This window comes from Oculina patagonica, chromosome 4 (genome assembly GCF_052425735.1).
Source record: "Oculina patagonica isolate OP01 chromosome 4, crgOcupat, whole genome shotgun sequence".
Taxonomy (NCBI): domain Eukaryota; kingdom Metazoa; phylum Cnidaria; class Anthozoa; order Scleractinia; family Oculinidae; genus Oculina; species Oculina patagonica.
The window spans coordinates 64060349-64084801 of NC_135761.1; the positions used below are offsets into that span (position 1 = coordinate 64060349).

Genomic DNA, 24453 nt, shown 5'->3' on the forward strand with positions numbered 1-24453 from the left:
TAATATACAAGACTACAATATAAGATTATTTAAGATAGAAACAAAATGGCGAGGGAACCTAATAAAAAACCACGGGGCTTGTAAGCTTAGGTTCCCTCACAAGAAAAACAGATGACTGGTTCAGGTACTGAAGTAATGACAAGACTTAATAGAAGACAGAGTTAAGAGTAAACTTACAATGAATTTAAAAAGCTAAAAGTATAATTAAAAGTTAACTTACAATGATTTTAAAAAGGGTAAAATTACAATTATTAAAAGTAGAATATAATTAAAAAAACTATGATAAAAATGCATGACGAAAAAGGTGTGTTTTTAGCTTAGCTTTAAAAATACTAACAGTGCTGTCACTTCTTATGTCAAATGGTAGCGCGTTCCAAAGTTTCGGTGCAGCACAGGTAAAAGAACGGTCACCTTGTGTGGCTTTTGATTAAAAACGTGGATAACTAAGTAAATGACATGATGAGTTGATCTCATGGTTTTTAGATTGTCTTCAGGCTAAGTTAGCTCCACTTCCTTAAAGAGAAACGTTGCTACAAAAACGTGCAATGTCTGCTTATATTCTTTTTAAGTGCAACTGTATAAGTGCAACAGTAAAATTAAAAATATACTTTTATTTAATTAGAGTTACCATCGCAGTACTTTTTTTTTTTTTTTTAGTGTAATGTTTTCTCAATACCTATAAAGTACTGAATTAGTATATATAATAAACAAAAATGTCAGGCATGCTTCCTATTTTCCAAAGCTCGGTTAGATTGTGAGCGAAGGGTTTTAAACTCCCTCGCTAACTATATATAATAATAATTATAAAATATAATAAATTATTTTACATGGATAGAAACACCTAGCTCAGAAGATAATTTACAGGTTCTCCATGATAATACATTAAAAGACTTGTAAAAAATTCTAAAAAATACTAAAAATCAACTATTTACAAAAATCTATTACAATAGTATGCATGAAATACTAAAGGATTAAAATATCAGTTCTAACTACAAAAGGTTAAAAAAAGATTAAAAATCAAGATTTCGTACTAGCTTAATATATTCCTTGGTGCCAGCCTTGTCGCGAACCTGGTCGGGAAGCATGTTTCATTGTTTAGCCGCATAATATTTAAATGAATTGAGACCATGTTTAGTACTGTTGACCTTTGGTAATGAAAGTACTGTTTTTTCCTTTAAAATTAAACTTAAGTTATGGTCTCTAGTCTTAATTAGATTCGTTATACCAAGGGGGGCTCTTCCCTGGAAAAAGCTTTTACTGGTGATAAGCATATCCTGAATGCGGCGACTTACTAAAGTACTCCCTACACCAATCCTCTGTAGATAGTTCCTTGTATGGTGCTGTTTTATCTTTAAAAAAATATCTGTCTGTTAGGAATGAACGTTCATTCGTTTGTCTCACGATAGAATCGCTTTGAGATGTTGATCGCGACGTTTCGACTGCAATACTGCTAGTCTTCATCAGGCGATGAGATCGATTGTTTACGTGTCGCTATTTATGCAACATCTCAAAGCGATTCTATCGTAAGACAAACGAATAAACGTTCATTCCTATCTTACAACACGATGAACAATATTCACATCTTTAATGACATATCTATCTGTTGTTCAAATATTTAACGTGAGATGTCCGTTTAAAGATTGTAAGCAAATGGCGTTCTGGTTATACTAATGTCTCTTGGCTCTCACGCTCAAAATGTAAGTACGGCACAATAGGCAGGCGACGTGTTACATTCATGCAGTAGGTAGCGGCCTCCAAGTATTGGTACTCAGTTACTAGACGGCTTTTTAATTTAATAAACAAGGAACGGTTTTGGTAAACTGCAGGTGCCCTGTTTTGAATTTCTTCGACAAAGTCACGCGCGTGTGCAGCAAAGTTTTGGCCTCCCTTTGGATAGCCACGATGTTGTTTGTTGGTAAGAGTTATTGGTACAAACATCATCGCTTGGCCTCGGAATTTCAACTCTATCGAACACATGACGTGTAACTGAGAAGCCCACCAAGTTTGCCTGTCGTATTTTGTCGGATAAGGTAGAATGTGTTCGATGGCTTTATGGTGAAAAGCGTTAAATATGGCATCAAACCACACTGTGGGAATAACCATTGATGCTTCTTTTATACCACATTTTAATCGCCTTTTTTCTAAAAGCGATATGGCGCCATGAAATCCTTGCTGATCAACAATACCAACTGCTGGCTGATAATCCAAAAGCCATTCTTCAAAAGCTCTAAATGGCGTGAACATCTTCATTCCTTGAGGAGTAAATGAGTTGAATTGAAGTTCTACATCATCATCTAAGAAGATGTAATAATTGTAGCCAGGTGTTATCTTCCTTGCAACAAAATAAAGGATATTTCGACCCAAGTTCCAAGAGACTCCTCCAGTAAATATATAGGAAATATGTGGTCGCTTTCCTTCTCGACATTCTTTTCTGTAACTCAACACAATAACATCGCAGTTGCACGTCTTTTCGTCTCCAATCGTTTTGGAAGAATTCAGAATTTGAGGGAGACATTGCTCGGTTTGTGTAAGGTAAATGAATTGCTTTGGAGTACTGAATTGGGTTGACTCATTTGGCGTTCTTGTTGTTGTATTCACTAGAAAAATAATTGATAAATGATTTAATTGAGACGACTGAACAACATAAGAGAGGTTAAGCATGACGTTTATTTTTCCCGCAAACGGCAAAAATTCAACTTTGCCGTTTGCTGTTCGTACGCGGAAATGAGTAGTTTTGTGATTGTCATGAATGTGTGATTTTTTCCCTATTTTTATGAGGGATAAATTCTAGAATTCCATAAAAAAGTAACAAAAGAAAAGGCAAGCTCGCGTTTACCGTTTGCCGTTTGCCTTCATGCTTAATCTCTCTATTATCACAATATACAACCGAAGACACAGAGTGAAAGGGAATGTCGTGCTAACATACGTTTTATCAATGTGTTCATGAAGGATGCATCAGGCAAGATACGTGTTTAATATAACAGCGATATCCCAGATACAGTAAAGGATTCTTTTAGCCCGGATGAACGGGTCTAGCCAAGGCAGATTCAAGTTCACTTTCGTTAACAGTCGATCCAAGCTTTTCGTGGCTATATCTGTTCTAGATTAAACATGGATGAGCTCGAAGCTGTGCTCTGATTATTAGATGAAATAGAGTCTAAATAAGGCAGTTATTAGACCCTAAGTTAGATTCGCGCTTAGGTTAGGAACAGGGAAAGGGTCACCCATTATAGATGTGAACCGTATGTGACAGTTAAAGAAAGGCAGCTTATATAATTAAATTTAAGGGGAATTTGGCGGATAAACGCGGTGGCATTGTGGCGAGGGAGAGATGCTATCTTCTGGGTCCGATCCTGGGTGGTGACAAGTATAGTTTTAATAAATAAATATTCCGAGTGTCGCTAAAATGGCATCGACCGTTTACAAAAGGGAAACGTCGAGCACATTGCTCAAAGCTCGAGGTAGCTTTTAAGTTTAAAAACTTCCGTTTTAGTTACGAGAGTAATGGAAACGCTTATTTATCGATTCAGTCTTAAATAATTGTAGCCAGCTCTATGCCAGATAGATGCTTTGCTAACAGACTTACGGTCACGAAAAAAATATTCTCAAGTATCCGTTCGCATGGTAAATTTACAATAGTGGAATCACACTCCACTGCAAAACATCCGCACAACGCTCTGTTTGCTTTAAATTTCTAACAAGGGCTTTGCATTCCTCATTTTATTCGTTTACAAAATATTTAAAACTGAGATAGAGCAGGTTTAAGGTACTAAGTATTTTTAGTTTATGCAAAGCGTCTAATATTTGTAACAAATTCTTGGTATTGCGCCATTAATCACTCTTACCTGCTTCTCTGCCCTTCCTCGTTCTAGGTGTTCCAAGCTCGGTTTTGTAAGCTGTGAACAACAACAAAACTACAAGACTGAAAACCAGCAGCAGGCTGAATTTCTTTTGCTTGCTGCAAATCATTCCAAGACTAGATTTTGTTATGAAAATATTTTGGTTCAGGCTGTTTGGTTTTCGACGCCGCAGAAGTTACTGAATCACATGTTGAAATATGAATTTCAATGAAGTTATATTGGCAGTTTTCATTACAAGATGTGATTAGCATTAAGTGAGTATCTTAAATAGAATTAAATCGTCACGTATAGATGTGATAAAATTATAGCGTCTGTTCTATGAAGTAACTGTTGTAATTTGGACAGGAACACGTTGAATCGAAATTCTGAAGACCTGTAACTTTAAAAATCGACAACAAAAAATACGATGTACAACTACGTGCCGCACACTGTTAAAGAAACCATTCGCGGTTAGTTAGTCTGGGCCGATACGGCGCTACACCGGGCCCAGGGAGAGTGGAGAGGGGTGTAATTTATACGCGTTGAAAGTACTATAACACGATATTTTAAGTCATTTTTCTGAATGTACAAAAAACCTTTGAAAATGAAAACTTTAAAATAGTAAGGAGAAAAACACAAAATAAATAATGATAGACCGAATATAACCAAGGATGGTTACGGCGTCTGAGGAAGATTAAAACGGATTTAAGTAAGTAAGTAATTTCCTTGCAGCGTTTAAAACCGATGAAAGCAATGAGGGTTGTCCAATACATACAAACGGAATCCAGTGGACTGACATGGGGATCCCAGTCGTGCATTGGTACCAATGGAGTGACTCGGCAGTCGAATGGTACGCGAATAGTGCAGTGCATCTTATTATGTGACTTGGTGTACCATTGGTGAAATGTATCTCGTTAATGGAAGTTAGAATGTTTTCCCTTTGCATTAGGCTGATTACAGGGGGGATTTTTCAAAGTATCTAGTCGAAAAGCGCTGACCGAGCGAGTCCAAAATTCATGCATAACAGAGTCTGTTTCAATGCGCATGTGCGCAGTCACGAATAACGTCCTAACGGCCACGCATAACATAATAACGCTTCAAAAAAGAATGCAAGTACCCTGTTCCCATCCAAGGTATTTTCATTAAAAAAAAAAACACTTTTCAAACTCCACCTAAATTTGATGAAAGCGACTGGCCATACCTTTAGATACAGTTGAAGCACACCAATTGCAAATCAATGTGTGCAAACACAGTAGATATAAAATAGATTTAGCCAAGCCTAAAAGCGTAGCTCCCCGGTAATTTACTTTGCCTTTTATTTAAATGGCTGAATTCACTGACCATAGAGATAAAAACTAGGTGTTGAGCCCGCGGTCCAATATAAAACCATTTTCCGTTCAGCGGTCAACTTTATGAAAACGCGTTACCTTGACGAGTTACACACTTGAGCCCGCAATGTGGGCACGTGATACTGGTCAGCGGACACCTTGTATTGACAGCTGTCAATTGACCATAACGTGGATGCCCAGTATCGAAGAGGTAAGGGCGAATCTATTTCTGAAGCGGGCGACGTAGCGACGTACGTAAGTACTGACGTACGCGCCCGCGAGCCATGCCGCTAGCCGTGATGACCATGAAAACTCAAGTTCATGGTTTTCCTATTTCTGTGGATTTCCTATAGGTATGGGGCTCCGCTCTGCGGTCCTTCGGGCCGTTGTAGAGTTTCGCTATGAATCGGCAATTTAGAGGAGCGCCGAATTTTATTACTTAAATACAGCCTCTGTGATCCCACTTGAAATAAATCAAATAACAATATCATTAGGTTTGCTTTATCTTAATGTACAAAGTCAAAGATTGTGTAAAGTAGCAGAACTTAGTGAATTGCTTGAAGTATACCTAACAATATAATTTATTTGAATACAGCATATTTAGGCAGATTGCTCCATTTTATTATGTGTTTTTTACATTGCTGTATAATATTGAAAGAGCATTGAGGTTTTAATGGAATGCGCTAGAAATAAATCATTATTATTGATTATTATAATTTTGACACAAGATAATAAACACTCAAAACTCACTTACACGCTTACTCAATTCTCTTTGCCCTGAGAAAGGTGCAAGGCCGCATTCAAGGTTTACGGCCGATAATTTTAACCGTCAAGGTCTCGTAAAGAGTTGCAAACGAAGAAATTTACAAATATAAACCTGTTTTTAGCATTTTAATATATTTTTAGGGGTTTTAAAAAAGCTTCAGCCCCGCCAAGATTGGTCTCATTTAGAGGATCTTTTCAAACTTTTCGACGGGTATCCCTGCTTCTTTCATATGAGTGGGAGTTCATCCTGGGGTTCCAGTTGGACTTATTTCTCTTGGCTCTCATTCTCAAAATGTAAGTACGGCACAATGGGATGTCGACGTGTTACATTCATGCAGTAGGTAGCTGCCTCCAAGTTTCTGTACTCATGTACTAGACTACTTTTCAATTTGTTAAACAAGGAACGGTTTTGGTAAACTACAGGCGCCCTGTTTTGAATTTCTTCCACAAAGTCACGCGCTTGTGCAGTAAAATTTTGAGCTTCTCTTGGATAGCCACGATGTTGTTGGTTGGTAAGAGTTATAGGTACAAACATCATCGCTTGGCCTCGGAATTTCAGCTCTATCGAACATATAACGTGTAACTGAGAAGCCCACCAACTTTGCCTGTCGTATTTTGTCGGATAAGGTAAAATGTGTTCGATGGCTTTATGGTGAAAGGCGTTAAACATGGCATCAAACCACGCTGTTGGAATAACCATTGATGTTTCATTTATACCACATTTTAATCGCCTTTTTTCCAAAATTAATGGGGCGCTTTGACCGTATGGCATATCAGCAACACCAACTGCTGGCTGATAATCCAAAAGCCATTCTTCAAAAGCTCTAAACGGCGTGAGCATCTTCATTTCTTGAGGAGTAAATGAGTTGAATTGAAGGTCTACATCATCATCTAAGAAAATGTAATAATTGTAGCCAGGTATTCTCTCCCTGGCAACAAAATAAAGGATATTTCGGCCCAAGTTCCAAGAACTTTCTCCGACAAATATATAGGATATGTGTGGTCGCTTTTCATCTTGACATACTGTTCTGTAACTCAACACAATAACATCGCAGTTGCACATCTTTTCCTCTCCAATCGCTTTGGAAGAATTCAGAATTTGAGGGAGACATTGCTCGGTTTGTGTAAGGTAAATGAATTGCTTTGGAGCACTGAATTGGGTTGACTCATTTGGCGTTCTTGTTGTTGCATTCCCTAGAAAAATTAATAAAAAATATTTTATTGAGACATAGTTTGAAAGGGAATGGGTAACGGGTATCCTTTCTTTTAACGCAAACAGACCTCAGACAATATTGGCTTTGCTCTGCAGTTTTTGTGGCAAATTTACCACTAGTTTTTAAATTCCAAGACTGTCTGCTAAAATACCTCGCTCCCCTATTGTGTCACTTAAATGGCATCGACAGTTTACAAAAGGGAAACGTGAATATCCGAGCAAATTACTCAAAGCACGAGGCAGCTTAAACTTCCGTTTTTGTTACGAGATAATCGAAACAGTCATTTATCTATTAAGTGTAGAACATTTGTAGCCTGTGATTTTTGTAGCTCTATGATATGATAGATGCTTTCCTTACAGACTTACGGTCACGAAAAATAATAGTCTCAAGTATCCTTTCGCTTGGTAAATTTAGTGGCATCACACTCCACTGCAATGTTCCACTGTTTGCTTTAAAATTTCTAGTAAGGCCATTGCATTGCTTAGTATTTTTGTTTACAAAATATTGAAAACTTGACAAAAACTGGGATAGAGCAGGGACGAAGTATTTCCAGTTTACGAAAAGCGTCTAATATTTGTAACAAATACTTAGTATTGCGGCATTAATGACTCTTACCTGCCTCTCTGCTATTCGTTGCTGGTGTTCCAAGTTCGGTTTTGTAAGTCGTGAACAACAACAAAACTACGAGACTGAAAACAAGCAACAGGCTGCATTTCTTTTTCTTGTTGCGTGAAATCATCCTCAGACTAGATTTTGTTATGAAAATCTTTTGGTTCAGGCTGTTTGGTTTTCGACGTCGTGGCTGCCACTGAATCACATGTTGAAATATGAATTTCAATGAAGTTGTATTGCCCGTTTGCATAACAAGATGTCATTAGCACATTAAGTGAGTATCTAAAATAAAATTAAATCTGTCATGTATAGATGTGATAAAATTATAGCGTCTGCTCTATTAAGTATAACTGTTGTAACTTGGACAGAAGCAGGTTGAATCGAGATTCTGAAGACCTGTAACAGATGTTTGGTCTAAACTGTTCTGAAATTAGTGGTTGGCAACTTAACACATGAAAAACATTATCTTTGAACATCTAAAAGAAAATATTACCTTGATATGCGGATAGAAATCAAGCTACGGCTATAAATAGCAATTCTTTGAAGACGCGCGGAAACAACTTGAAAATAAAAGCCTTACTTTTTCAAGTTGCACTCCATTTCCATGCGAGCCATTCGCAGCCAAAGATGCTCGTTAACAGTTTCAGTGCTCTAATATAGAAAATTTTGAATAAAAGGGGACTATTATTTTTTGGTTTCCTGCGACACCAATATAAATTTTGGCTGTTCAAAAATCTGGTAAAATCTGTGACATAGTCCCTTTAATTGATTTTATAGGACAAATCTGACTAACAACGGAATTCTGTTTTCAGATAAACCGGTCTGGTCGGCCAGTTATGTCTAATGAAAGCGCTCTAAGCTTCTTGTAACCAGATGACTCAGGTGGATTATTTCAAAAAAAGGACCGATTAGCTCCGTGTGCCCCTGATGGGCCTCACGTAAACTACATGAGCTACCACTTTGTCTTCCAGGCACTACTAATGCTATTAGCACAAAACTAAGCTCCACTTCCACTCTTTTAAAGAGAAACGTTCCTACAAGAACGTGCAATGTCTACCACTCTGCTCATATTCTCAGTTTTCTATGCTGGTAACTCAGGTGTAACTGTATAAATTAGAAATAAACTTATATTTATTAATAATGATTTTGTTAAACACAAACAAGTGAAAATAAGCGAAACTTTTATTTGATTAGAGTAACCGTCGAAGTATTTTGTTTTTGTTTTTTTAAGTGTAGTGTAATGTTTTCTCAAATACCTATAAAGTACTGAATTGGTATATATAATAAATGTCAGGCATGCTTCCTATTTTCCAAAGCTCGGTTAGATTTTGAGCGATGGTTTTTAAAATCCCTCGCTAACTATCTATTGTTCATCTAAGATAGTCTACAGGACATGATATTGTGCAGGAAATATTTTAGAAACAAAGTGCGGTTATGGTTAACTGCAGGCGCCCTGTTTTGAATTTCTTCCACAAAGTCACGCGCGTGGACAGCAAAGTTTTGGCCTCCCTTTGGATAGCCACGATGTAGTTGGTTGGTTAGAGTTATTGGTACAAACATCATCGCTTGGCCTCGGAATTTCAGCTCGATCGAACACATGACGTGTAACTGAGAAGCCCACCAACTTTGCCTGTCGTATTTTGTCGGATAAGGTAGAATGTGTTCGATGGCTTAATGGTGAAAAGCGTTAAATATGGCATCAAACCACACTGTAGGAATGACCATTGATGCTTCTTTTATACCACATTTTAATCGCCTTTTTCTAAAAGCGATATGGCACCATGAAATCCTTGCTGATCAACAATACCAACTGCTGGCTGATAATCCAAAAGCCATTCTTCAAAAGCTTTAAACGACGTGAACATCTTCATTCCTTGATGAGTAAATTTGTTGAATCTAAGGTCTACATCATCATCTAAGAAGATGTAATAATTGAAGCCAGGTGTTATCTTCCTTGCAACAAAATAAAGGATATTTCGTCCCAAGTTCCAAGAGACTCCTCCAGCAAATATATAGGATATTTGTGGTCGCTTTTCTTCTTGACATACTGTTCTGAAACTCAACACAATAACATCGCAGTTGCACGTCTTTTCGTCTCCAATCGCTTTGGAAGAATTCAGAATTTGAGGGAGACATTGCTCGGTTTGTGTAAGGTAAATGAATTGCTTTGGAGCTGACTGCTTTATCAGCTTTAATGTACAGTTGGCTTTGGCTTTACTGAATTGGGTTGACTCATTTGGCCTTCTTGTTGTTGTTGTATTCACTAGAAAAATAATTGATAAATGATTTAATTGAGACGACTGAACAACATTAGAGAGGTTAAGCATGACGTTTATTTTTCCCGCAAACGGCAATAATTCAACTTCTGCCGTCTGCCATTTGATGTTCGTACGAGGAAATGAGTAGTTTTTTTGTGATTGTCATGAACGTGGGGTTTTCCCCCATTTTATGAGGGATAACTTTTAGAATTCCATAAAAAGGTAACAAAATAAAAAGCAGGCTCGCGTTTACCGTTTGCCGTCATGCTTAATCTCTCTATTATCACAATATACAACCGAAGACACAGTACTAGTGTGAAAGGGAATGTCATGCTAACATACGTTTTATCAATATGTTCATAAAGAATGCATCAGGCAAGATACGATATCCCAGATACAGTAAAGGGTTGTTTTAGCCCGGATGAACGGGTCTAGCCAAGGCAGATTCAAGTTCACTTTTGTAAACAGTCGATCCAAGCTTTTCGTAATGGACGATGCCATATCTGTTCTAGATTAAGCATGGACTAGCTCGAAGCTGTGCTCTGATTATTAAATGAAATAAAGCCTAAATATAAGGCAATTATTAGACCCTAAGTTAGATTCACGCTTAGGTTAGGGACAGGGAAAGGGTTATCCATTATAGATGTGACAGTTAAAGAAAGGCAGCTTATATAATTTAATTTGGGGGCTCAGGTGGATAAACGTGTTGGTATAGTGGCGAAGGAGAGATGCTAGCTTCTGGGTCCGATCCTGGTGGTGACATGGATTGTTTTAAAAGAAAAAATTTCAATGATAGCGAAAAATATTGTGTCACTAAAATGGCATCGATCGTTTACAAAACAGAAAATTACTCAAAGCACGAGGTAGCTTAAAGTTCCGTTTTCGTTACGAAAGTAATGGAAACGGTCATTTATCGATTCAGTCTTAAATAATTGTAGCCAGCTCTATGCTAGATAGATGCTTTGCTTAGAGACTTACGGTCACGAAAAATTTTTAAGTATCCGTTCGCATGGTAAATCTAGTGGAATCACACTCCACTGCAAAACATCCGCACAACGCTCTGTTTGCTTTAAATTTCTAACAAGGGCTTTGCATTCCTCATTTTATTCGTTTACAAAATATTAAAAACTTTAACAAAAACTAAAATAGAGCAGGTTTAAGGTACTAAGTATTTTTAGTTTATGAAAAGCGTCTAATATTTGTAGCAAATTCTTAGTATTGCGCCCTAAATCACTCTTACCTGCCTCTCTGCCCTTCGTTCTCAGTGTTCCAAGCTCGGTTTTGTATGCCGTAAACAACAACAAAACAACAAGACTGAAAACCAGCAGCAGGCTGAATTTCTTTTGCTTGCTGCAAATCATTCTCAGACTAGATTTTGTTTAGGCTGTTTGGTTTTCGACGTCGCAGCAGTTACTAAAACACATGTTGAAATATGAATTTCAATGAAGTTATATTGGCAGTCTGCATTACATGATGACATTAGCATTAAGTGAGTATCTAAAATAGAATTAAATCTGTCACGTATAGATGTGATAAAATTGTAGCTTCTGCTCTGTTGTTATTTGGACAGATACACGTTGAATCGAAATTCCGAGTACCTGTATCTTTAAAAATCGACAACAAAAAATATGATGTACAACTACGTGCCGCACCCTGATTAAGGAACCATTCGGTTAATTAATCTGGGCCGATACTGTTATAATTATTCCAAACTAAATAAGGGCGCAACACCGGGCCCAGGGAGAGTGGAGAGGGGTGCAATTCATACGCGTTCACCGTATATTCTAAGTCATTTTTTCTGAATGTACAAAAATACTTTGAAAATGAAAAATTTAGAATAGTAAGGAGAAAAACACAAAATAAATAATAATAGACCGAATATAACCAAGGATGGTTACGGCGACTGAGGAAGATTAAAACGTTTAAAACGAACATGCAATGAGGGTTGTCCAATACATACAAACGGAATCCCGCGGTTTCTTTGGTAGCAGTGTCCAATCCAAGGTATTTTCATTAAAACAAAAACACTTTTCAAATTCCACTTCAATTTGAAGAAAGCGACTGGACATACCTTTAGATACAGTTGTAGCACGCCAATCGCAAATCAACGTGTGCAAACAGAGTAGATGTTAAATACATTTAGCCAAGCCTAAAAGCGTAGCTCCCCGGTAATTTACTTTGCCCTTTATTTAAATGGCTGAACTCACTGACCATAGAGATAAAAACATTTTCCGGTAAAATATAAAAACGCGTTACCTCGACGAGTTACACATTTGAGCCCGCGATGTGGTCACATGATACTGGTCAGCGGGCACCTTGTATTGACAGCTGTCAATTGACCATAACGGGATGCCCAGTATCGAAGGGGTTAGGGTTAATATATTTCTGAAGTGGGCGACGTAGCGTACGTATGTACGGACGTAGGCGCCTGCGAGCCATGCCGCTAGCCGTGATGACCATGAAAACTCAAGTTCATGGTTTTCCTATTTCTGTGGATTTTCTTTAGGTATGGGGCTCCGCTCTGCGGCCCTTCATGAATCGGCATTTAGAAAGCGCCGAATTATATTAACAAAAGTTTACAACCGGGCTAATTACAGAGTGTAATGTTAGACTAACAGAACGCACGATGTCATAAGTGAAGAGTGTCACTACATGTTTTACTTTCAATACAGCCTCTGTGATCCCACTTGAAATAAATCAAACAACAATATCATTAGGTTTGCTTTATCTAAATGTACAAAGTCAAAGATTGTGTAAAGTAGCAGAACTTAGTGAATTGCTTGAAGTATACCTAACAATGTTATTTATTTGAATACAGAATATTTAGGCAGATTGCTCAATTTTATTGTGTGTTTTTTACATTGCTGTATAATATTGAAAGAGCATTGAGGTTTAAATGGAATGCGCTAGAAATAAATCATTATTGTTAATTATTATAATTTTGACACAAGATGATAAACACTCAAAACTCACTTACACGCTTACTCAATTCTCTTTGCCCTGAGAAAGGTGCAAGGCCGCATTCAAGGTTTACGGCCGATAATTTTAACCGTCAAGGTCTCGTAAAGAGTTGCAAACGAAGAAATTTACAAATATAAACCTGTTTTTAGCATTTTAATATATTTTTAGGGGTTTTAAAAAAGCTTCAGCCCCGCCAAGATTGGTCTCATTTAGAGGATCTTTTCAAACTTTTCGACGGGTATCCCTGCTTCTTTCATATGAGTGGGAGTTCTCCCTGGGGTTCCAGTTGGACTTATTTCTCTTGGCTCTCATTCTCAAAATGTAAGTACGGCACAATGGGATGTCGACGTGTTACATTCATGCAGTAGGTAGCTGCCTCCAAGTTTCTGTACTCATGTACTAGACTACTTTTCAATTTGTTAAACAAGGAACGGTTTTGGTAAACTACAGGCGCCCTGTTTTGAATTTCTTCCACAAAGTCACGCGCTTGTGCAGTAAAATTTTGAGCTTCTCTTGGATAGCCACGATGTTGTTGGTTGGTAAGAGTTATAGGTACAAACATCATCGCTTGGCCTCGGAATTTCAGCTCTATCGAACATATAACGTGTAACTGAGAAGCCCACCAACTTTGCCTGTCGTATTTTGTCGGATAAGGTAGAATGTGTTCGATGGCTTTATGGTGAAAGGCGTTAAACATGGCATCAAACCACGCTGTTGGAATAACCATTGGTGTTTCATTTATACCACATTTTAATCGCCTTTTTTCCAAAATTAATGGGGCGCTTTGACCGTATGGCATATCAGCAACACCAACTGCTGGCTGATAATCCAAAAGCCATTCTTCAAAAGCTCTAAACGGCGTGAGCATCTTCATTTCTTGAGGAGTAAATGAGTTAAATTGAAGGTCTACATCATCATCTAAGAAAATGTAATAATTGTAGCCAGGTATTCTCTCCCTGGCAACAAAATAAAGGATATTTCGTCCCAAGTTCCAAGAACTTTCTCCGACAAATATATAGGATATGTGTGGTCGCATTACTTCTTGACATACTGTTCTGTAACTCAACACAATAACATCGCAGTTGCACATCTTTTCCTCTCCAATCGCTTTGGAAGAATTCAGAATTTGAGGGAGACATTGCTCGGTTTGTGTGAGGTAAATGAATTGCTTTGGAGTACTGAATTGGGTTGACTCATTTGGCGTTCTTGTTGTTGCATTCACTAGAAAAATTAATAAAAAATATTCTATTGAGATCGTCTGAACAACATTAGCACAATATACAACTGAAGACACAGTGTGAAAGGGAATGGGTAACGGGTATCCTTTCTTTTAACGCAAACAGATCTCAGACAATATTGGCTTTGCTCTGCAGTTTTTGTGGCAAATTTACCCCTAGTTTTTAAATTCTAAGACTGTCTGCTAAAATAACCCCCTCCCCTACTGTGTCACTAAAATGGCATCGACAGTTTACAAAAGGGAAACGTGCCTATCCGAGCAAATTACTCAAAGCACGAGGTAGCTTAAACTTCCGTTTTCGTTACGAGATAATCGAAACAGTCATTTATCTATTCAGTGTAGAACATTTGTAGCCTGTGATTTTTGTAGCTCTATGATATAATAGATGCTTTCCTTACAGACTTACTGTCACGAAAAATAAGTCTCAAGTATCCTTTCGCTTGGCAAATTTAGTGGCATCACACTCCACTGTAAAACAACCGTACAACGCTCTGTTTGCTTTAAAATTTCTAGTGAGGCCTTTGCATTTCTTAGTACTTTTGTTTACAAAATATTGAAAACTTGGCAAAAACTGGGATAGAGCAGTGACGAAGTATTTCCAGTTTACGAAAAGCGTCTAACATTTGTAACAAATACTAAGTATTGCGCCATTAATCACTCTTACCTGCCTCTCTGCTATTTGTTGCTGGTGTTCCAAGCTCGGTTTTGTATGTCGTGAACAACAACAAAACTACAAGACTGAAAACAAGCAGTAGGCTGAATTTCTTTCGCTTGTTGCGTGAAATCATCCTCAGACTAGATTTTGTTATGAAAATCTTTTGGTTCAGGTTGTTTGGTTTTCGACGTCGTAGCTGCCACTGAATCACATGTTGAAATATGAATTTCAATGAAGCTATATCGGCAGTGTGCATTACAAGATGTCATTAGCACATTAAGTGAGTATCTAAAATTGAACTAAATCTGTCACGTATAGATGTGATTAAATTATGGCGTCTGCTCTATGAAGTAACCGTTTCGAAACTGTTGTAGTTTGGACAGAAGCAGGCTGAATCGAAATTCTGAAGAGCTGTAACAGATGTTTAGTCTAAACTGTTTTGAAATTAGTGGTAGGCAACTTAACACACGAAAAACATTATCTTTGAACATATAGAGGAAGATATTACCTTAATATGCGGATAGAAATCAAGCTAGGGCTATAAATATCAATTCTTTGAACTGAAGACGCGCGGAAACAACTCGAGAACAAAAGCCTTACCTTTTCAAGTTGCAATCCATTTGCATCCGAGCCATTCGCAGCCAAAAATGCTCGTTAATAGATTCAGTGCTGTAATATAGCAATTTTTAACAAAAGGGGACTATTATTTTATAGGTTTCCTGCGACATAGATATAAATTTTGGCTGTTCAAAAATCTGGTAAAATCTGTGACATAGTCCCTTTAATTGATTTTATAGGACAAATCTGACTAACAACGGAATTCTGTTAACAGTAGGCGCTCTAAGCTTCTTGTAACTGTAACAAGATAACTCAGGTGGATTATTTCAAGAAAAGGACCGATTAGCTCGGTGTGCCCCTGATGGGCTTGATGTAAACTACATGAACTATCACTTTGCACTTTCAAAAAGTTAAACTTTAATGGACGATGCATGTTACATGATGAGTGGATCTCATGGTTTTTAGATTGTCTTCAGGCACTTCTTAAAAAGCTATTAGCACATAAGTAAGCTCCACTTCCTTTCTTTTAAAGGGAAACGTTCCTACAAGCGAAATAAACGTTTATTTGATTAGAGTAACCGTCGAAGTATTTTTTTTCGTGTAGTGTAATGTTTTCTCAAATACCTATAAAGTACTGAATTGGTATATATAATAAACAAAAATGTCAGGCATGCTTCCTATTTTCCAAAGCTCGGTTAGAATGTGAGCGATGGTTTTTAAAATCCCTCGCTAACTATCTATTGTTCATCTAAGATAGTCTACAGGACATGTTATTGTGCAGGAAATATTTAACGTGAGATGTCAGTTTAAAGATTGCAAGCAAATGGCGTTCTGGTTATACTTCTGTCTCTTGGCTCTCACGCTCAAAATGTAAGTATGGCACAATAGGAAGGCGACGTGTGACATTCATGCAGTAGGTAGCGGCCTCCAAGTATTGGTACTCAGATACTAGACTGCTTTTTAATGTAATAAACAAGGAACGGTTTTGGTAAACTACAGGCGCCCTGTTTTGAATTTCTTCCACAAAGTCACGGGCTTGTGCAGTAAAATTTTGAGCTTCTCTTGGATAGCCACGATGTTGTTGGTTGGTAAGAGTTATAGGAACAAACATCATCGCTTGGCCTCGGAATTTCAGCTCTATCGAACATATAACGTGTAACTGAGAAGCCCACCAAGTTTGCCTGTCGTATTTTGTCGGATAAGGTAAAATGTGTTCGATGGCTTTATGGTGAAAAGCGTTAAACATGGCATCAAACCACACTGTAGGAATGACCATTGGTGTTTCATTTATACCACATTTTAATCGCCTTTTTTCCAAAATTAATGAGGCGCTTTGACCGTATGGCATATCAGCAACGCCGACTGCTGGCTGATAATCCAAAAGCCATTCTTCAAAAGCTCTAAAAGGCGTAAGCATCTTCATTCCTTGAGGAGTAAAAGAGTTGAATTGAAGGTCTACATCATCATCTAAGAAAATGTAATAATTGTAGCCAGGTATTCTCTCCCTGGCAACAAAATAAAGGATATTTCGTCCCAAGGTCCAAGAGATTCCTCCGACAAATATATAGGATATGTGTGATCGTTTTTCTTCTTGACATACTGTTCTGAAACTCAGCACAATAACATCGCAGTTGCACGTCTTTTCGTCTCCAATCGCTTTGGAAGAATTCAGAATTTGAGGGAGACATTGCTCGGTTTGTGTGAGGTAAATGAATTGCTTTGGAGCTGACTGCTTTGTCGGCCTTACTGTAGTAGTGACTGCAGTGCTAGCTTTGGCTTTACTGAATTGGGTTGACTCATTTGGCGTTCTTGTTGTTGTATTCACTAGAAAAATAAACAAAAAATGATTTCATTGAGATCGTCTGAACAACATTATCACAATACACAACCGAAGACACAGTGTGAAATGGCAATGTCGTGCTGACAAACATTTTTATTTATTAATCTTTTCATTAATATCCCAGGTACATGGAGGAGTACTTTTAAATAGAAAAAAAAAAAACCATTTATTTAGTCATGGTTGGGTTTAAAGCTAGAAGCTTGTGGGGCCGTGTATTCCCGACCGAATTGGAATTTGGAAGTGTTGGTATTACTATTACTACCGTTTACTATTATCAGAGTGGCAGCCATAGACAGCTGTTTCGTCCTTGTTAGGACTCCCCCATTCAGTATTTTATTTATCTGTCCATTTAGGTTGGGTGTATAACACGACAGTGAAATTCGGTTCTATAGCCGAGGTAAATTTCCCTTTCGTAAATGATGGACGTCATTATTGTAAACCCTGTCGTAGCAATGTCTGCTGTAGTTTAGGCATGGACTAGCTCGAAGCAGTGTTCTGATTATCAAATGAAATTAGGCCTGGATAAGGCGATTGATAGACCTAGCTAGGTTAGATTCACGCTTACGTTAGGGATAGCGATAGGGCCATCTATTATATATGTAAACTGTATGTGACAGTTAAAGAAAGGCAGCTTATATAACTATTTGGGGGGCTTCGGTGGATAAACGTGTTGGTGTAGTGGCGAGGGAGAGATGCTTGCTTTTGGGTCCGATCCTGGGTGGTGACATGTATCGAAAAAAATTTCGATGATAGTGAAAAATATTGTGTCACTAAAATGGCATCGACCGTTTACAAAAGGGAAACGTGCCTATCCGAGCAAATTGCTCAAAGCACACAAGGTTGCTTAAACTTCCGTTTCCGTTACGAGAGTGAATCGAAACGGTCATTTATCTATTCAGTCTAGAATTTTTGTAGCCTGTGATTTTTGTAGCTCTATGCTATTTAGGTGATTTCCTTACAGACGTACGGTCACGAAAAATAATATTCTCAAGTATCCTTTCGTTTGGTAAATTTAGCGGCTACACACTCCACTGCAAACATCATAACGCTCTGTTTGCTTTAAAATTTCTAATAACGCCTTTGCATTGCTTAGTATTTTTGTTTACAAAATATTGAAAACTTTAGCGAAAAATGGGATAGAGCAGGTTTAACTGAGGGATGAAATATTTTCAGTTAACGAAAAGCGTCTAATATTTTTAACAAATACTTAGTATGGCGCCGTAAATCATTCTTACCTGCTTCTCTGCCCTTCGTTGCCAGTGTTTCAAGTTCCCTTTTGTATGTCGTGAACAACAGGAAAATGACAAGACTGAAAACGAGCAGCAAGCTGAATTTCTTTTGCTTGCTGTTAATCATTCGGATACTAGTTTTTGTTATAAAAATCTTTTAGTGTAGCCTGTTTGCTCTTCGAAGTCGCAGCAGTAACTAAACCGCGTATTGAAAGATGAATTTTAATAAAGATATATTGGCACAACCTGATAAAAGTTCGTAATACGTGATCACATTAGTATAAGTCAGTATCTAAAAAAAATAAATCTGTCACGCAAAGATGTGATAAAACTATAGCGTCTGTTCTATGAAGTAACTGTTGTAATTTGTTTACTTATTAATAATATTCATAAACAATTGCGAGAAAATAACAAGCGCAAATCTCGTACAAAAAATATTTATTCAAACTCGGCAAATATTGTTAGAATGTCTTTTGGGGAAAAAGCTCGGCGAGAGGTAACCGGGACTCTAAGCAGATCTTCTGAGTTTCTTCTTTATTTTCTTCAACTACATCTGGCTCGTCACAGCTACAATTCTACTACTCTCTTACTACTTCTTCTTCTCCTAAATTAAACCTCGAAGGTTTCTCAACTATATAGTAAAATTGTAGACATGTTTGGGTTCGAATCTCTATGACCTTGGAAAACTTGAGACATTCCCATGACCTACTTAAGAAAGCAAATACAAACAAGCCTACATGAAAAACCAAAATAAAGAGTAAACGACCAATGACAAATTCGGAAGAATTGACACGAAACTATAACAGGAACCTTTATGGAGGTCCAAACCAAGTTCAGCTAACATTTCCAAGTTCATTTACCGTGGGAACGTAAACGTCTAATACAAACACTCGATCACTAACCCAAACATATCCACTGAAGAAGGCAATCGATCTAAGCTAAAAACTCTTAAAAGATAAGCAACTATAAATTTCTGTGCGGGCTGTCGGGCCCTTAAATCACAAAAAACTCATGATCTACAAAGTTATAAACAATTACTCATGAACTAAAATTACTGAGCTCTAAAAATAATATTTCACTTCATAACATGCCCCCCTTCTTAGAAAAAGCATCGTCCTCGATGCCAAAAACACGAGAAAATAAAGGGGTGTTAAAACTACAAATATGCATCAAATATCAAAACGTTCATAAAATCATTATGTTCATGAAGGCTAAAGTTCATAAAAAAAGTTATGCGAGTACTTAAAAACGATTGAAAAACGTGGCGCAACTACTAAAAATATGTGTCAAAATAAGTCAATTAAAGGACAATTAAGACTAAGAATAACAATAACAAAATAAAGACAGTCAATATAGATACATCGTCGTAGCAAACAACGTTCTTGCTGTGCAGCTTTAAGAAGTTCAGTTTATGCTTGGTCTTGACTGTGGGTTAAACTTTATCAGCACTTGTGAACATTAGATAACACTTCAAATTTAAGAGTCTGAGGAATAACAAGTTGAGAAAAAGGATCTTCGTTACGACGTTTCCTATCTCGATCTAAATGATACAGTAAACCATCTTGACCAATATAAAAAGAATCACTCGTAAGAAACAGCTTTCGAGCCGATTTGTCGTCATAAGGAACTACATCATTTTCTAAGAAATCGATAATTTCATTTAACTCAGGGTCTCTGTAATTCCCTAGTTCTAGTCACTTGAGGATCTTCTTTTTGAAGTGAACCTAAATGAGTATTTGCCTCATAAGGACGCCTGGATAAGCTGTCAGCATTACTGTGCTCTCTTCCAGGACGGTGAACAATTTCAAAATCATATTGCTGAAGCAATAGAGACCACCTAGCCAAACGACCTGTTGCATCTTTTACATTCATAAGCCAACGAAGTGAGCTATGATCAGTAATCACTGTAAACTTTCGGCCAAACAAATATGGTTGAAATTTCTTAATTCCTTCAACTAAAGCAAGTGCTTCACGTTCTGTAGTACTATAATTCTGTTCTGCTCTGTTTAATCCCCGGCCGTTATAAGCAATAACTACTTCTTTTCCATTCTGTTTCTGAGCAAGAGTGAAGCCAATTCCAGTTGAACTTGCATCAACAAACAATAAAAACTCTTTTTTGAAATCAGGATATGCTAGAATTGGAGCAGAAACTAAAGCTCGCTTCAGCTTGTCAAACGCATCTGCACAAGACTGTGTCCACCCAAATTTAACTCCTTTCTTAGTGAGAGCATTCAAAGGGCTAGCAATGTGGGCAAAGCCTCTCACAAAACGTCTATAATAGTTAGCAAGACCCATAAAAGCCCTTAACTCCTTTAGGTTCTTGGGGACAGGAAAATCGCGAACTACACGCACCTTCTCCGGATTGGGTTGAACACCATCGGGTGTCACCACATGACCTAAGTACTCAACCCTTTGCTTTACAAAAGAACACTTCTTAGGATTGAGTTTTACATTGGCTTCTCTTAGTCTTCTAAAAACTTCCTCAAGATGGGCCAAATGTTCCTCTACTGACTTGGAAAATATTATAATATCATCAATGTAAATCAAGGCGAAACGATATTCCAAACCTCTTAAAATATGACCCATCAACCGCTGGAAACTTGCTCCTGAATTTGTTAAACCAAACGGCATGACAAGAAACTCGTACAGACCATTATGTGTAACAAACGCTGACTTTTCTTGAGCCGAGGGATGAAGCTCGATTTGCCAATAACCAGATTTTAAATCTAGAGTAGTGAAATATTGCGTTCCGGATAAAGCATCCAAAGTATCGGCAACTAAAGGCATCGGAAAACTATCCTTCTTAGTAACTTTGTTGATTCTACGAAAATCTACACAAAATCTCATTTCTCCATTTTTCTTCTTGACTAACACGACAGGAGAGGACCACGGACTCACTGATTCTTGAATAATTCCTCTCTCAAGCATATCACTTACTTGGCGATCAATTTCTCGCTTATTTTCAGGAGTTGTTCGATATGGCCTTTGCTTTATAGGCGAAGCATCACCTGTATCAATAGTATGCTGAACTAACGAAGTTCTGCCAAGCTGGTCATCAGAAAAAGCAAACACGTCGCGATATTTAGCAAACAAATCTTTAAATTTAACTTTATCGCTATCAGACAATGCAGAGTCAGACAAATCCGGTAAGTCCGAATAGTCTCGTTGAGAATTATCAGTAGTTGACGAAGGAGAAGAATTAGAATGTTGCATCGAATTCAACTCAAAGGTTCCTATAGAAGAATCTACCTCTTCAAAATCACCTAGTCTAGTTCTACGATAAATCTTAATTGGCTTAGCCGTAGGGTTAATCATAATCATTCGAATAGGGATAGTACCATCATCTGAAACACAAACTAATTCTGAAGCTCCAAAAATAGAATACTTTTCAGGTAATGTCTGTCTAGGAGACACTAATCCAGTTGCGTTTGCCCTTTGTGGAAGACAATTCAACTTTCCAGGGACAACTATCTCAGATTCAGGTGGAACAATAAATGAAAAATCAGCATGGACCGAACAAACGAAGCTAGTGTCCATAGTCGAACAATCGTCAACATCTTCTTTTATATCATGAAAAGGCAACGGATCTTCCTGCTGAGAAAATTCTATCTTGGCTTTGTCAAAATCAATCTTAGAAGAAAACTTCTGTAGAAAATCTCTACCCAAAATTATATCATAATTTAAACCTTCAATAACATGAGCTTCAAAAATAAAAACTTCAGAATGAATAACAAACTTCACTAAGGCTTTACCTAAAAGTTTCAAAGGACACCCATTAACTGTTGTGACAATTTCTGAATTAGAAGAACTCAAATTAGAGTGCGTGTTTTTCAAATACTTATTCCACACATTCACATTCACTGCCGTGACGGCAGCACCGGTATCTACCAGCGAAGGGAACTCGTGACCTTCTATGCCTACTGAAATAATTGAGCTATCAGGACTAAAAGAAAAACAAATTCCATCAATGGCATTATTCGTCACGTGAAAAACTGCGTTACTATCACCAAAAGCAAGAGGACACTTATCGTCACAAGATTTTGTTGTGTCACGGGCCGCTTCAATTGTCGGGCCATTTTCAACAGTGTTTCTAATGACCCGTGACAACAAATCTGTCTCGCCATCCTCTTGTTTACCATTTGCCTCACTAGCACCTATGGGGGTAAACGATTCACAGCTTTCAATAAGGTCAACAGCATTGCCGCTTTTATCTGAAACATCAACAGAATTTCTACTGTTTTCAAACGCCAATTTGTTTTCGGCCACAACGGCGTTTTTAACAACTTGAGTCTTTTCATCTTTTGAGCGCTCACAAAAACTTGTTTTACTATGGGAAGACAAAACTCCTGTATTGGTTTTGACATCCGATAAACCAGCATCAGACTGATAACATGTATTTTGACAACTTGGTGAACTTTTAACCGCACTCTCTAATTTTGTTATGACCCCCTTTAATGATTCTACTAACTCAACGAAAACACTGGTTTCCTGATCTGTAATCGTTTGTGACGAGACATTTGTTGTGGTTTGTTGTGACGGTAATACTTGAGATACTTCACACGTTGTTAAGACATTATTCGAAGAATTTTCCGCCGACGTATTATCTACGACATCTGAAACACCGACAGTAGGACTAAAATCAAATTTTTGCTTCACAGGAAACTCGCCAGAATTCGCTTTACTGAAGGCAAATTTATCAGTTTTACGCGCTCTAACCAAACGTTCCTGATTACGTTTCAAAAATTTTGATCGTGCCCCCATCACGCCATTATTTCGACAAGAGACAGCGGCACCAATCCGTTTCCCTGCTCAGTGTTCCAATGAAAACTATTTTGACTACATCGTGGGGAAAAAGAAGTATATTTTCTATTGCAATTGTAGCGCGGAATTTTTGGACCGGGCTCTGAGCGACAGAAATTTCTCGTTCGAAAACCTGGGCCTGTGCTCCTCTGATGTGATGAATCAGTTATTGGTGACGAACTTCTCACTACCTGCTCGACTTCTGCTCTAATTAAATCTTTGATATCGGCTTTAATATCGGTGTCAAGAGTGCCAATTTGCGTTTCGTTATGGCCCGTCGTTTTACTTAGCTCCTTCACAATCCGATCTGCAATTTCCTTAACTTCACATGTTTGTGTTTTTTGTCGACCCGAGAGAACACATTCTTTTAATTTAGAAAAATTTTCTGCTTCTTCCAAAGTCTTGGGCTGCTGCAAAATAACATGTTCGCGGATTTCGGGTTTAAGGCCTAGGACAAAATAATGCATCCATTCGCTTCTTGGCAAATTTAATTGAACGCAATAGGAGCGAATACTGTACGAATAGTCATTCACGGGTTCATTCTCTAACTGGCGGCGCTGACTAAGTGCTTGTCTAATTCGCCACTCGCTGGCCCCACACGCAAAGTGCGAAATAATCGCAGCAGACAACTCGTCGAATTTCATACAATCTGGATTTTCCAAAGTTTTAAACCAAATGCTGGCATGTCCTTTTAGATAGAGCGGAAGGCCTAAAGCTAACTTATCTTCATCCCAGCCGTTCAATTTTTCAGCCCTCGTAAAGTTGCTAACGAATTCACGAACGTCTTCGCATTCATATCCACTGAACACTGGAAAAGTAACAAACATTCTGGAACTCAAGATAGTTGCTTGTGAGTTGAGCGACGCACGCATCTGTTCTACAGTATCACGTAATTGACTGATCTGGTGTTCGGCACCAACAGAGCTAAACAGAGCCATGAAATATTCGCTCAAAACTTAAAAAACTTATACCGAAAACAAGTTAAACTTAATGCGTCACATAGAAATTTTCGAAATTTGACCATGCTGAAAACTAGTTAATGTAAGAAACAAAAACTAGCTTCTGTACAAAGCACACCGAAGGTAGAAAATAATTACTACATAACATAACAAAACCTAACCTAAAACAACAAAATGAAATCTTATGAGAGTTACATG

The 24453-nt window shown here is 37.8% G+C and overlaps 3 protein-coding genes across 7 annotated transcripts in view; all 3 read right to left on the reverse strand.

The window, feature by feature from the left end:
- Positions 1-11445, reverse strand: part of LOC144651092 (uncharacterized) — a 15082-nt gene extending 3637 nt beyond the window's left edge. Inside the window, exons 1-3 of one of the 4 annotated variants that reach the window (XM_078510968.1) lie at positions 11257-11435; positions 7762-7954; positions 5944-7126 (exon numbers count right to left, since the gene is read on the reverse strand). In XM_078510968.1, the coding sequence (XP_078367094.1) occupies positions 6198-7126; positions 7762-7885 (1053 nt within the window). In that variant the 5' untranslated portion in view covers positions 7886-7954; positions 11257-11435 and the 3' untranslated portion in view covers positions 5944-6197. Of the gene's footprint in view, positions 1-5943; positions 7127-7761; positions 8279-8635; positions 10022-11256 lie in introns of those variants that run through there. The other 3 variants (XM_078510966.1, XM_078510970.1, XM_078510967.1) reach the window with 3 other exon arrangements.
- LOC144648985 (uncharacterized) overlaps positions 1-15056 on the reverse strand; it is a 32464-nt gene extending 17408 nt beyond the window's left edge. Inside the window, exons 1-2 of one of the 2 annotated variants that reach the window (XM_078508437.1) lie at positions 14879-15056; positions 12929-14198 (exon numbers count right to left, since the gene is read on the reverse strand). In XM_078508437.1, the coding sequence (XP_078364563.1) occupies positions 13270-14198; positions 14879-15002 (1053 nt within the window). In that variant the 5' untranslated portion in view covers positions 15003-15056 and the 3' untranslated portion in view covers positions 12929-13269. Of the gene's footprint in view, positions 1-12928; positions 14199-14878 lie in introns of those variants that run through there. The other variant, XM_078508435.1, reaches the window with a different exon arrangement.
- Positions 15057-15970: 914 nt separating this feature from the next.
- Positions 15971-18675, reverse strand: LOC144651098 (uncharacterized). Its single transcript, XM_078510979.1, has 2 exons — positions 18503-18675; positions 15971-17251 (listed from the first exon to the last, which is right to left on the reverse strand). The coding sequence occupies exons 1-2, from the start codon at positions 18621-18623 to the stop codon at positions 16263-16265; spliced, it is 1110 nt and encodes a 369-aa protein (XP_078367105.1). The 5' UTR covers positions 18624-18675; the 3' UTR covers positions 15971-16262.
- Between the last annotated feature and the right edge of the window lie 5778 nt (positions 18676-24453).

Bases quoted from the DNA above. Each gene is read 5' to 3' on its own strand.
- LOC144651098 (XM_078510979.1), bottom strand. From the start codon at position 18,623: ATGATTAACAGCAAGCAAAAGAAATTCAGCTTGCTGCTCGTTTTCAGT. The intron at 17,252-18,502 runs GTAAGAATGATT...TTATTTTTCTAG, and splicing joins AACGAAGGGCAGAGAAGCAG to TGAATACAACAACAAGAACG.